General features: G+C 35.8%; 1 protein-coding gene across 1 annotated transcript in view; it reads left to right on the top strand.

The window, feature by feature from the left end:
• Window positions 1-9,557: 9,557 nt before the first annotated feature.
• The window catches only part of shd (cytochrome P450 family 24 subfamily A member shade), a 5,062-nt gene continuing 1,408 nt past the window's right edge, over window positions 9,558-13,211 (top strand). Inside the window, exons 1-6 of the mRNA XM_017632724.1 lie at window positions 9,558-9,881; window positions 9,954-10,152; window positions 10,445-10,840; window positions 10,919-11,093; window positions 11,169-11,408; window positions 11,473-11,685. Coding sequence (XP_017488213.1) covers window positions 9,563-9,881; window positions 9,954-10,152; window positions 10,445-10,840; window positions 10,919-11,093; window positions 11,169-11,408; window positions 11,473-11,685 — 1,542 coding nt within the window. The 5' untranslated portion in view covers window positions 9,558-9,562. The remainder of the gene's footprint in view (window positions 9,882-9,953; window positions 10,153-10,444; window positions 10,841-10,918; window positions 11,094-11,168; window positions 11,409-11,472; window positions 11,686-13,211) is intronic.

Raw genomic sequence — 13,211 nt, 5'->3', positions numbered from 1 at the left:
ACTAAAATTACGGCCGCTTTTTATATAGCGGTAAATTTCAGAAATGCTTGAAACTTCAATAATTCGAAATTTAAGGACGCTAATTTACTCAAAATTGATACCTTACCACTGCTTACCATCTAGCGGTAGCTTTCGGAAAGGTGAAAAAACATATATTTAATACTTGCGCCGGGTATTTAATGTTCGGCTCTGCCCGAACTTAGACTTTCTTACTTGTTTGTTTTAATATCGCACAAAGTTTGAATCTTTAACTTCCACGGGTTTTGTTAAAGTATGAACTATATGTTTATAAAAAAATTAATAAAGTTAAATAACGAAAAAAAAAAAATACGTTAAAGCTTGTCAAAATGAGGTTCGGCTATAATTTTTTCGACCACTGTATGTGTTTTTCACCTAGATAAAGTGAGGTGCGATGATGTTATGTGATGTGATGTCAGGCAAACGGATGTACGGATGTGATGTGATTTTATGTGTTATCATGTCATATGATGTCATATCATGTGATGTGATATCATATGATGTCATGTCATGTGATGCCATATCACTGCTTTGCTTTTGGTGTTCGCTCAATTAAATTTTTATAATTTAAAAAAAAGCAAAAACCTTTGAATAAATTGAGCAATAACAAATTTGTGATCATACGCCTACATATGTGCATCGCGATAACCGGTTTATCAATTTCTACCAAGCACGGCACATTTATCAATCTTGGCGCAGAAAAACAATATGTTGAAAATTTTTGAAATCGGACTTAAATTACTGCCTTTTACCATATAACGGTAAATTTCAGAAATACGAAAACTCTGATGTTTCAATAACTAAAGACGCCAACTTACAAAAAACTCTTTATAAAACAAAAGATTATTGATTTTTGTACGTATTTATGACGTGCGCCGGGGATATAAATTTCGGTTTCGCCCGAACTCATACTTCATTATTTTTTTATGTATTTTGTTACTAATTTCAGTACCCAATTCATTTTTTAATTTGACATTGAAAAGGGTTTACTGACTTCTTCCGCCAACTTCCTCATCTCGCGACTCGCCATATTTGCCCCTCTTCCCTCCACTTTTTCGTTATCGTTTTTTTTTTTGCTATTATTTTACCCACTAACACACCCACTTGAACTTGAATTCGAACGGATCATTCAAAATCATAATACAATTTTCAAAGTCATTATTAAAGGTTAAAAACAAATGCGATAATTTTGCTCAATAAATTGCCGCGACTATCAATTATTTGCACAAACAAAACTTAAAAAAAAAATCAAACTCCTACACCCACTCGCACACAGTCATATGTTTTTATTAATCATAGAAAAGCGCATACATTAACTGGAATCACAGTAGTCTCGTGCTTCTATCTGACAGTCGCATGCCATGCGTGCCCTGTTTGTAAGTAAGCATGAGCACGGTTGCCACTTTGGTACAATTGTACCAAATATGGGCCTTTTTACTCCGTTTGTGCCTTTAGGCCTTTTTTGTTTGTTTTGGACCTTTTTGAAGCAACTATGGTTACCCGTTTGTTTGAAATATGCAGCACTCGCTGCAGCTGTTCTGTTTGTTCTGTTAATTGTTATCGACAAACTGCAGTGGAATCCTGACAATGAATTTCTAGAAAATTTTCGAGTATGTAGTTTTCTAGTCCGTTTAAATTAAGTAAAACAATGTGCAAAAAATTACCGTTGATTTTTTAGAAGTTTTTTATAGAGGATGTTGAGCGTTTACTTTCATATAAAACGGGCTACAAAACTGCATACTCAAAAATTTTCTAGAAATTCTGAATAAAAATTTTGAAATTTTGATAAAATTTTTTTTATTTTATTTTTTTTTTATATGGATTATAATATAGAATGAACTATATTCTCAATGCGAAACCATGGTATGAAAAAAATTTGATTCTTCAAAGTTATGCCAAGGTCATCTCAAGGTCGAATTCAGAAGAATTCTATTGAATTTTCTCTACTTGACCTTCAAATAACCTCGAACCTGACGTGATGGAGACTAATAAATTTCGGATTCGTATTCAGGGCGTCGAATACTATAGGAATATCCTGTAAATTTGGTTCGATATGCAGACACTTTTTTTTTGTAAACCTGTATAATGAAAAAAAAAAAAATTCATGAAAATAATTGCAAATTTTATGTTAGAAGAAGTTGTGAGCTATCATTTGACACTGCCTGTATATGCTCAAATACAAAAAAATATGTAGAGAATTTTTTATTTTTTACACGAATTGAAAATATTGCAATTTTTGTTAACGTTTAATATTTAAAAAAAATATATATGTATGTATATAACATATGTATTTTTGATGGACGGCATAAAATAGTACATTTTATTTTATTTNTATATATATATATACATATGTATTTTTGATGGACGGCATAAAATAGTACATTTTATTTTATTTTGGGCCTTTTTTGCTTGGATATTCTGGTACACAAAATTTTGATGAAGTGGCAAGCATGAGCTCATGAGCACCAGTTGTTGATCACGTACAAATTTCGATTGATCACACGGCGATCGCACTGATCGTTGTTTGCACACACTTTGAACATACATACATATGTATGAATGTATGCAAATAAAAAATGTTAACCGATACAATGTCTTTTTCGCCGCCTAATCAAATTGCGGCAGGTGATGCATGAAATTGGTAGAAACATACAAACGTTCACACATATGTAAATATTTTTATGCACTCCTTTGTTTATCCAATTCATATTTTTTTGCGCTGTTGACACATTTCGTTATTAATTTATGTTTTTACGCATTTCTTACATTCGTGAAGCGCGCGCGATACACGAGTGTCGAATTTCTCCCTTTGTACTAATGCGTAGAAAAAAAAAATGTATTTCACCATTTTGGAATTGACCTATTTCCACTTGTTTTTGTTTACGTTTTTCTCTCTTCAGCATAATTTTAAGTATTTTAGGTCATTGATCCCGAAATTCGATAGCTTTTTGATTTCGCGAAAGTTCGAGACCTTGAAAAATTTAAAGTTGGAAGATTCTTTTAAAAATCGTTACCACTTCTTGCGCAATTCTAACCTGTCCATATATTCAGCAATTTAGCTATGCATTTTTCTAGTAATTCTTGTATTGAATATTTCTCGGAGCAATATTTTGTTAGCAGTTTATAATTACACAATTGCAAGTCAGTTCATGAACATAATCCGTGGTGGTGGCACTTTTCTATCCCCTGCAGGTACATTCCAGTTGTTAGACGCTAATATCCTTGAACATCTTAAATCAAAACAAATTGAGGAGGTCCCATACCACTCTACCCCGACATCTCTCCCATACTTGTGAAAAATCGTGACTCTAAGTAATTAAGGCGCTTCCACAGCATTCCACACATCGACACGGGAAGTGATGAATTTAGTCCTAATCTTCGTCTACATCCCAATAGTTTCTGCAGAGAGAACTTATTTGCAAGCGCTATATTTAGTTGGACCATTGTTGCAATATTAAAGGGGGTATTGTGACTGCAGTTCAGATTAACAGAAAGATATTTTGCTTCAGAAGAGAGGGGTTATAAATTTTTAATTTACAACCTAGAACCAGGGGAGTAAAGAAGGTAATACGCCCAGTGTTGCCGCGAGTCATTTTTAGTGGTAGCCAAATTCCTTTAAAAAAAAGGGCTAAAAAAGAGCTAAAAAGAGTCGTTGTGGCTAAAAATGGTAGCAAAATTTTTTTACTTACATATACATATATAAATATACACGCAAACATTTTCAATAAGTAATGGTATAGAAAAAAATGAACTCTGGAAAAAAGCTAATATTTTATCCAACCATTTGTAACATCAGGCTNGAGTCGTTGTGGCTAAAAATGGTAGCAAAATTTTTTTACTTACATATACATATATAAATATACACGCAAACATTTTCAATAAGTAATGGTATAGAAAAAAATGAACTCTGGAAAAAAGCTAATATTTTATCCAACCATTTGTAACATCAGGCTCGAAGCATATAACTTACTAGCATGCTGGTACAATATTTATTTCTTTACAAATGAGGTCGAGGAAAGATCGAAATGATTAATCGTTAAAAAAATGTTTTTTTTTTTTAATTCACAACTGCAATATTGTGAACTTAGGGCTGGTTTCTCCAACTCAACTTAACTTAGTTTAGCCACTTTTTGGACTTAAGTCAAAAGTTAGCCTACGTTTTATACGTTAAGAAAATTTACTTAACTAAGTTAAGTTTAGTTGGAGAAACCAGCCCTTAATCTTCCACGGCAAATACGGCTGTAACTCNGTTGAGTTGGAGAAACCAGCCCTTAATCTTCCACGGCAAATACGGCTGTAACTCATATAGTGCAAGAAAATTCTGCCAAAATACTTTTTACTTAGAAAATTGAGCTATAATTTCACCACTCACGACACCAGCATGCTGGTACAATCATAAAATTTTCAAATAGTTTTTGAAGTCGCACCAGCAGCTGGTACAATCACACCACAAGAACATACACGGTCAATCGACTTGATGGGTCATTTAACAAATTAAGCCCATTAAAGGCCGTAAACTTATCTATTTTAAACTATAGTAAAATCGTTGATAGATAAGTTAACAGCCCTAACACTATTACAGTATGTGTGCATAAAACCATAAGGAACATACAATACATATATGTATATATATCAGTCTTCCTTAGTTTAAAAATTCATCTTTTACATAAATGAAAAAAAAAATTAGATCAAATTACGCATATACAACTTTTTCATGTCAAGTATGAATAAATTCTCCAAAGGGCTAAAAAAAGGGCTAGGGGCAATTTTAAATTTATGTAGCCAAAAAAAAGTATGTAGTAGCTAAATCTAGCCACCAAAGGGCTAAAACAGCAACACTGAATACGCCTCGCTGAGGATTGTCCCTAATCGCAATAACATCGATTTTAAACCTGATAGCACGAACAGAGCACTGCTTTCGGCTCCGTCCGAATTGGGAAGCACGTCTTCGCGGCGGCATTATAGACCAAACGAGCTTTTAGAAAGGCGATTCAAGCACGTGCGACTTTTTCAATCGGATGCTGAATTGCAGCGTATTGAGCAAAAGAACTATACTTCTAGTGTATGCGGATGACATTGACATCGTTGGCTGGAATCCCATGGATGTCAGCACAGCATTATGCAGCTTAGGAAAAGGAGCTAAAGAGGTTGGTCTAGCGGTGATGAGGACAAGAGAAAGTATCTCCTAACAACACATAAAAAGTCCTGGCATTTTGCGACATACGACATTTTCGGCAGTCTTAACTTTGAAGTAGTGAAGGACTTTGTCTACCAGCATAACCACCACCAAACATATCAGTCTGGAGATAAAGCGACGAATAACTCTAGCCAACAGGTGCTACTTTGGGCTCAACGAACAGAAATTATGGCGCAGAAACATGGATGTTGTCGAACAGTAAGAGGTTTTGGGGGCTTTCGAGAAAATTATCAGTAAATGGCTCTGTCCCGCGTGGACCACGAGTACCGAAAAGATTGGAATGAATAACTGATGAGTTAGTCAAATAACATCTTTACATAATTTTTAGATAGAAATAAAAATCGGTAATCTGACCAAACTATTTTTGTAATTTTTAAAGCATACATATCATTTTAATAACGGTTTAATATCCCAGATTTATTCAAAAGCTATCAAGTAGCTAACAATTCGTAGATAGTTTGAAAAGAACAAGTAATTTTTAAGCAAAAAACAAAACCGACTTCAATTATCATATAAAACTTTAAGAGTACCGTTAATTTCTTCATGATACAACGATCGTATCTAAACCAAATTAGTTTGGGACTACCTCTGAGATAACCATTGTTTATTTATTTTTGATTAGAAATGTGAAAAAATTTATTACGTACTTCGAAATTAACCACTGTTTTAAAAAGTGTATAATACAATGGAGCTTACGTATATACATTAGACTGCATCACTCCCTACACAAAAATAAAAAATAAAAAATGGTACTGTTTTTCCACCGGAATTATAAAATCTATTTTAGTTTAAGACATTCACCGACATATTTCGGAAAAATATTAAGATTTACGTGAGCTTGACCGATTTGAAAATACTTTCAAAAATTGAGTTTTTTTTTGCAAGAAATCACCTTAGATGACAAAACAGTTAAAGCTTAAAAAATTTTCATAAAAATATAAAAAATTTTCAACGGAATCTTAATAATGAGATTTTCGGTGTTGTTTTTTAACTTTTTTCAAAGATTGGTTTAAGAAAAACTTGAATAACTTAACCTAAGCTATTCCGATTTAGACTTACTAATAAACTCATTTAAAGGATGAAAAAGAAAGGTAGGATCAACGAACGTCATTTGAAAAAAATGCGATATCAATGACTTTTTTTTTAACTAAGTCTTAATCAGAATAGTTTTTGCCCAGTTATTCAAGTTTTTCGTAAACCAATCTTTGAGAAAAGTTAAAAAAAATTCAAAAATCTCATTATTACGATTCCGTTGAAAAATTTGTTTAAAGATTTTTTAAGTTTAAAACGTTTTGTCATTTGAGGGGATTTTTTCAAAAAGTTCTTTAATGAACTATTTTTATTCAAAAAACCCGCATTTTTGGAGGTGTTTTCAAATCGGTCCAGCTCACTAAAATCTTAATTTTTTCCGAAATATTTTGGTGAACGTCTTCAAATGTAATAAATTTTGTAACCCCGGCGGAAAAACGGCAACTTGTTTTGGTGATGCAATCTAATATACGTATATATGTAGATTTTTTTACGGACGCTTTTAAGTTTTTTTGGAGTTTTTGTTAGAGTATTAGCCATAATTTGATATAGAGTTATTTCCAAGAGACTTCCATGAGGAGCCCTTTAGTCGGAGGAGAAAGAGAGGCAGGTCATTGAAATCTTTGGTCTTTGCGCTCTGAAGTTAGAAAGGTGGGAGGTGTGAAGCCCCATTATTTTTTTGTACCACCCTCCAATTCAAATTTCTTTAAAATTTTCGGGATTTTCTTAGTTAAACCGTAGATCAATACGCATCAATTGAAGACAAATAGAATGTCGATTCTTGAATCGATCCACGGATCGAATCGGAACTAAAAATCGATAAAAATCGAATCGGAAGGGCTCGTTTAATCGATCTTCGATTTAAAAACTGCCTCACTACCTCATATATGGATACAGCGACCATAAGTGATCCACAACTGATGGGGTTTGCACAAAGATGCAAAAAAACTTCAGTAATTTTGTACTGGTTTTGAATACGTGTTTCCAAATCTGCAGTCAAGTCGGCTCATTTTTTCTTTCTAACCTTAAAAATCCAGAATAAACAAGCCAAAATGATTTTTTCAAGGTAAGCTGAATCCTAATTAATCGTACATTTGACAAATTATTTTTATATTTTTTTTCGAGATGGATAACAAAACTTCATTAATATTTAACTCAAACGTCGTAAAATCTATATACATACATATGTATTAATACGCTAACATAAATTTTATCTCCAAACCAAGAATACGATTGCAAAGGTATTTTTCTGTAGAAGAGGAGAGTTTTTATGGTTTCAAAATTGGTTGAAAATTGCGGCGAAAATCGTCCCTTCAAAATTTCCATATTTTTGTATATTTTTTGTTGCAATTTTTCGATAAGAATCTTAACAAATTACATAAATTTATCGAATAATCGAAGTTATCGAGTTATCCATGCTTATTGAGGAATCGTAGCGTATCGAACTATTCAAATTGGTCAATCCTTACTGAATTGTAAAAATTTATACAGAGGATCGTTCCCTATGAAGAAGTCCACGTAAGTGTGAAAAACTTTTGACTCCCATTCACCTGGGAGTGGCCAGAAGTAATTCTTGTACGTACCCTTAATGGGGATGGTGCCTCTGCCCGGCTGGTTGATGTCCTCGGGAAGACAAAGGCTGACATCACCGCCATCCAAGAAATGCGATGGACGGGGGAAGGCAAGGTAAGCGTGAAGCCTTGCGACGTCTACTACAGTTGCCACGTAAAGGAGCGCAAATTCGGTGTTGGATTCGTGGTAGGAGAGAGACTCCGTCGCGGAGTACAGGCGTTCAGCCCGGTGGACGAACGTCTAGCCACAATCCGCATCAATACGAGATTCTTCAACATCTCGCTCATGCCCCGACGGAAGAGAAGGACGAGGCGTCCTAATATCTCTACTATGAGCGCTTGGAGCACTCATAGGAGCGCTGCCCCTAACACGATATCAAAATTGTGCTCGGTGATTTTAATGCTAAGGTGGGCAAGGAGGGATCTTTGGCGTCACTGTCGGAAAATTCAGCCTCCACGACGAAACGTCCGACAATGGACTTAAGCTGATCGACTTCGCCGGGCCCGAAATATGATAATATGTAGTACTAGGCTACATGGCTGTCTCCAGATCGTCGGAAGGCACGCTTCCAGTGTTTTAGACGTACGCACACCCCGAGGCCCAAACATCGACTCGGACCACTATCTTGTTGCAGCCAAGATACGCACCCGCCTCTGTGCAGCAAAAAATGTGCGCCCAACAATGCAAGAAAAGTTTCATCAAAAGCAATCACAACAGACAACCAATTATTTGCCACTTGACTCTCGTACCTGCTCTCTGAGAGCACTCTTCAACCAACCGACATACGCGAGCTGTGGAACCACATTTCCTTCTCATTAAGTTCCGCCGCCGAAAAAGTAGTCGGATTTCAGCGAGCCCAAAAGAACAAGTGGTACGAAGAGGAATGGCAAAGGCTTCGAATATGCGATACACTTTTTTCGAAATTAAATTACTCCGCCCTAATGTATGTATATGTAGATCGTTTATATTAAAAATTTGATTCAAGAAAATGGTTGGTAGTTATACATACATCGGCCACATTTAATAGTGACAATTATTTTTATACATGCCAACAACAAGAATAACTGAAATGAAAATTTTGCTACCAATACCGGTTAGGCATACATAAAGGTAGGCAATCAAATTATCGGACTGCCTTACAAACATACCGTGCGGAGGCCAGCCAGACGTACTTACTGTAGGCTAATCTCAGAAACGTCAATGGAAGGTGGGCACTACTTAGCCGGTGAGACGCCAGTCAATGAGGGGTAAGGTGGGTGTTTAATTGCAGAGCTTAAAATGAGGTTCGATATTTTTAAATGGCTCTATTTGTGCACAAATATATATGTATATATAAACTTTTCTAAAAAAAAAAATATTAGCACCGTGAGCAACCTGAAATTTTAGGCAAATTTGCATAACTCAACGTCTCGTGACGCCAACTGCAATCACGCAGAAAAAATCAGATCTTGAAATTGTTTGGGGCTAAAAAAGCAGTTAAAAATATCTGTCAGTGATTTAGCACAAATATACACATATCGATCTGCAAGTATGTATATATATATATATCTATGTATGTATGTCGAATTTGTTATGTGGGCCACAGTGGGTTTTTAAGTAGATCAGTTGCACAACCACTTACCTACTGACTGACTGACTTAAAATCACACGAAACTTTGCAAATACTTTAAGTCACACACAGTTGAGGTACGTACACATCTAATGTAAATATTTGTTTTTGTTATTTTATATTCGCAGCGCACTCCCATGGTTATGGCCGTGATTCTATTGATCGCAATCGCTATACTTTTGGCTTTCTATTGCAACTTCGATTTGGGCAAAGCAGCCACCGCCTATTTGAAGCCGCTGCTAACACGCTGCCGCGCTGGACGAAATGGTAAGCTAGTCGCCGCCATCAGTTCGACGATAGCATCAGACGATTATTATCATGCAAAGGAAATTCCACGACCACGCGGAGTCTGGGATATACCAGGGCCGTTGCCAATACCCTTCCTTGGCACGAAATGGGTATTTTGGGTATTCTTTCGCAAGTATAAAATGTCGCTGATGCATGAAATGTATACGGGTGAGTAGGAAGTTAGAGAAATAACGAAATTTTTGTTCAATATTGTGATGTGATTTTGCTACTCCTCCACAGATTGGCACCGCAAATATGGGCAAATCGCTTTGGAAGTGACGACCTCTGGCGTACCCATAGTGCATTTGTTCGAACGCACTGACCTGGAAAAAGTGCTGAAATATCCAAGCCGTTACCCCTTCCGGCCGCCCACTGAAATTGTCGTTATGTATCGATTATCGCGACCTGATCGATATTCCAGTTTGGGCATTGTGAATGAGTAAGTATTATAGGTATGTATTGTATGTATGTAAGTAAATGTGTTTGTTAGTTAATAGAAAAGAACTAAATAGTACCCGCTTTTCAAAACTTTTTCTTAAGTCAGTCTCGCAAATTGTACTACAATTCGCTCTTATCACCGAAACTGGGATGTTATAAACAAAAAAAATTATAACTTTTCGCTTTGAGTCAAAATACTATTTTCCATTTTGCACTCCACCACTAAAAATGTGCCCATTAGGTCATAACATATAAACTACATACCTTCTGTACAATCATCGCCTTTTTTTCAGGCAGGGCCCCACTTGGCAGAAGTTACGCTCTTCGCTCACCTCTTACATAACATCGCCCCGCGTACTCTACAACTTCCTGCCCGTGCTGAATGTCGTCTGCGATGACTTCATTGAACTGTTGCGGCATCAACGCAATCCACAAACGCTTGAAGTATATAACTTTGAAGACATTGCCAATCTAATGGGCCTGGAAGCGGTTTGTACGCTCATGCTCGGCCGACGCATGGGCTTCCTGGACAAAAGTGGCCAGCAGCCGGGGCGTATCAGCCAGCTGGCGTGCGCGGTGAAGCAGCTGTTCATATCACAACGCGACTCCTACTACGGCATGGGATTGTGGAAGTATCTGCCAACGAAAACATATCGAGATTTTGTGCGCGCCGAGGAGGTGATCTATGAGTAAGTGTTGAGTGAGTTGGTGGCGGGAAATACTCGCAACTGAGCAAGTGACAGTTAAAGAGTTGCAACTGATTACAGTGTTATTTCCGAGATGGTTGAAATGGCACTGCAAGAGGACTACCTCACCTCGGCGAGCGATGAGAGCGAGGCGGCTTTGCGTAGTATATTCTTGAATATACTGGAGCTGAAGGATCTAGATATACGTGATAAGAAATCGGCGATTGTCGACTTCATAGCGGCGGGCATTGAAACGGTCGGTGGACGCTTATAATGAACGGCGTGGAAATTATTTAAAAAAAATATATATTATTTTTTTGGTCTCCAACAGCTTGCCAATACGGTGCTCTTTGTACTCAGCTCAGTGACCAGCGATGAGCGGGTAATTACGCGCATACTGGACGATTTTCGTGAATATCGTAAAACGACTATAACGAAGGAGGCCATTGCCAAGGCGGACTACACCAAAGCATGCGTGCAGGAGTCGTATCGCATTAGGCCGACAGCGTTCTGCTTGGCGCGCATACTCGAGGAGAATATGGAGCTGTCGGGCTATCATCTCAAAGCGGGCGTAAGTTGTGTCAGACATTTGCCAGATTGTGTAAAATTTTTATTGATTTTTTGTTGCATTCCAGACGGTGGTGCTTTGCCAAAATATGATTGCCTGCAACAATGATGCCAATTTTCCAAATGCCAAAGAATATCGGCCTGAACGTTGGCTAGATGAGGAGGCTCACTTTACGGTTAATGTACCGAATGCGTGTATTGTAGTGCCCTTTGGTATCGGGAAGCGTACATGTCCGGGCAAACGGTTTGTCGAAATGGAAGTGATGCTGCTATTGGCTAAGGTAAAGCTACATATTACTGACCCTTTACTACACAAGAGTATTCAAATTTTATTTTTGAAGCAAACAAATTTTTTCTATCATCATTTTTTTTTTGACGTAGAATACGTCTTACGTTTCGATATGGAGGCTATGCGCAAATGTTGTAGTTGTAATTTATAGAGCTTCACGAAAACGCTTATTGAACGAGAAGTAGTGAAACGATTTCAAAGACAAAATTCCAGATCTGTCAATAGATACATTTCTGTAAGTAACCGATTCGGTGTCTGTCCTAGGGTCAACGGTAAATGTTTGCTTCTTTTGGGGTAAATTTTCAGCCTTTAAAGTGCTCTACCAACTTATCGTTGGCAGATATAACTTTCATTTTCGGGATATAGGTTGTTCATTGGAGCAGTAGAAATGTTAACGTGTACCCTTCAAATTTTATATAAATTCAACCAATATCGAGCATTTTAAGGCAAATTGTTGAAAAAATTAGCACTTTTTTTTTTATTACCAAAATTCTCGAAAACCGCTCGAATGAATTTGTTTTTGTAACATCAGATCATTACCGTTCATTCGATTTTACAAAATGAGGTATCAAATTAAAGGGCTTGGCCTGTGGATGTGCAATAACTTTTTTTTTCAAAAAGAGTTGCCACCTAATAAAAATTTGGAATTCAAATTATTTTTAAGTTAAATCAATTATTACACTATGAGTATCGATCGAAATGTTTTTGAAAAGGCTTTATTTCTTAATTGTATATAGGAGGGTTGCCACCTGTTTCAAAAAGCGAGGGGTTGGTTTAAAAATAATTTGAACAGGATTTCCATCCGTTTGAAAAGTCGAATTAAATTAAATTATATGAAATATTGAAATATTGGCGTCAAACAAAGGACTGATCCTTTTTTTACTTTTAATTTTAAAATTTTTTGTAAACTTCTTTTTTGAAAATTTTGTATAGAATAAGTTTAAAAAAAAATCGTTTTCCTCAATTTTTTGTTTTGTAATATTTCAAAATTTAAAATTCTTATTTTTCTTCTAAATTTTTTATTAACCTATTTTTTCTAAAATTTTCCTGCTGGCGACCTATTGTACTTATCAAGGATGAAAAAATACGAACGATTGAGGTTTTTTCGCGCTTTTTACTGTACTCGGAGCTTTAGTCCCAATCGTCAGACTTTTGTCCTATTTAACGAAAGTCTATAGAACAAATTATTTAATAATTGTTAAAGCCCATTATTCTTAAAATGTTTTCAAAACTTTGAGAAACAATATTTTATGCAATCTGGTAACTCGTATTTTTATTTTTTTTTTATAAATTTGATGTACAGTGACTCAAACAAATGACCACGTTTTGATTTTTTTTAATATTCGTGATGTTTTTCGAGTTAAATTTTATTTGTTATTTTTAAAAATTCTCAAAAATCAAACCGATTTTCTAGCCGGATGAAATTTTCGCTTCATTAGACTAAAATTGTATGGGCTTTAAAACTACATACACAGAGAAATTTTCGTTTTCAAATTTGTATGGAAGGTTTTAGTTTTA

Source organism: Rhagoletis zephyria, unplaced genomic scaffold, assembly GCF_001687245.7.
Source record: "Rhagoletis zephyria isolate East Lansing unplaced genomic scaffold, Rhagoletis_zephyria_1.1 Rzeph_scaffold_10545, whole genome shotgun sequence".
NCBI classification, from domain to species: domain Eukaryota; kingdom Metazoa; phylum Arthropoda; class Insecta; order Diptera; family Tephritidae; genus Rhagoletis; species Rhagoletis zephyria.
This window is presented reverse-complemented; position numbering and strand designations above follow the sequence as displayed.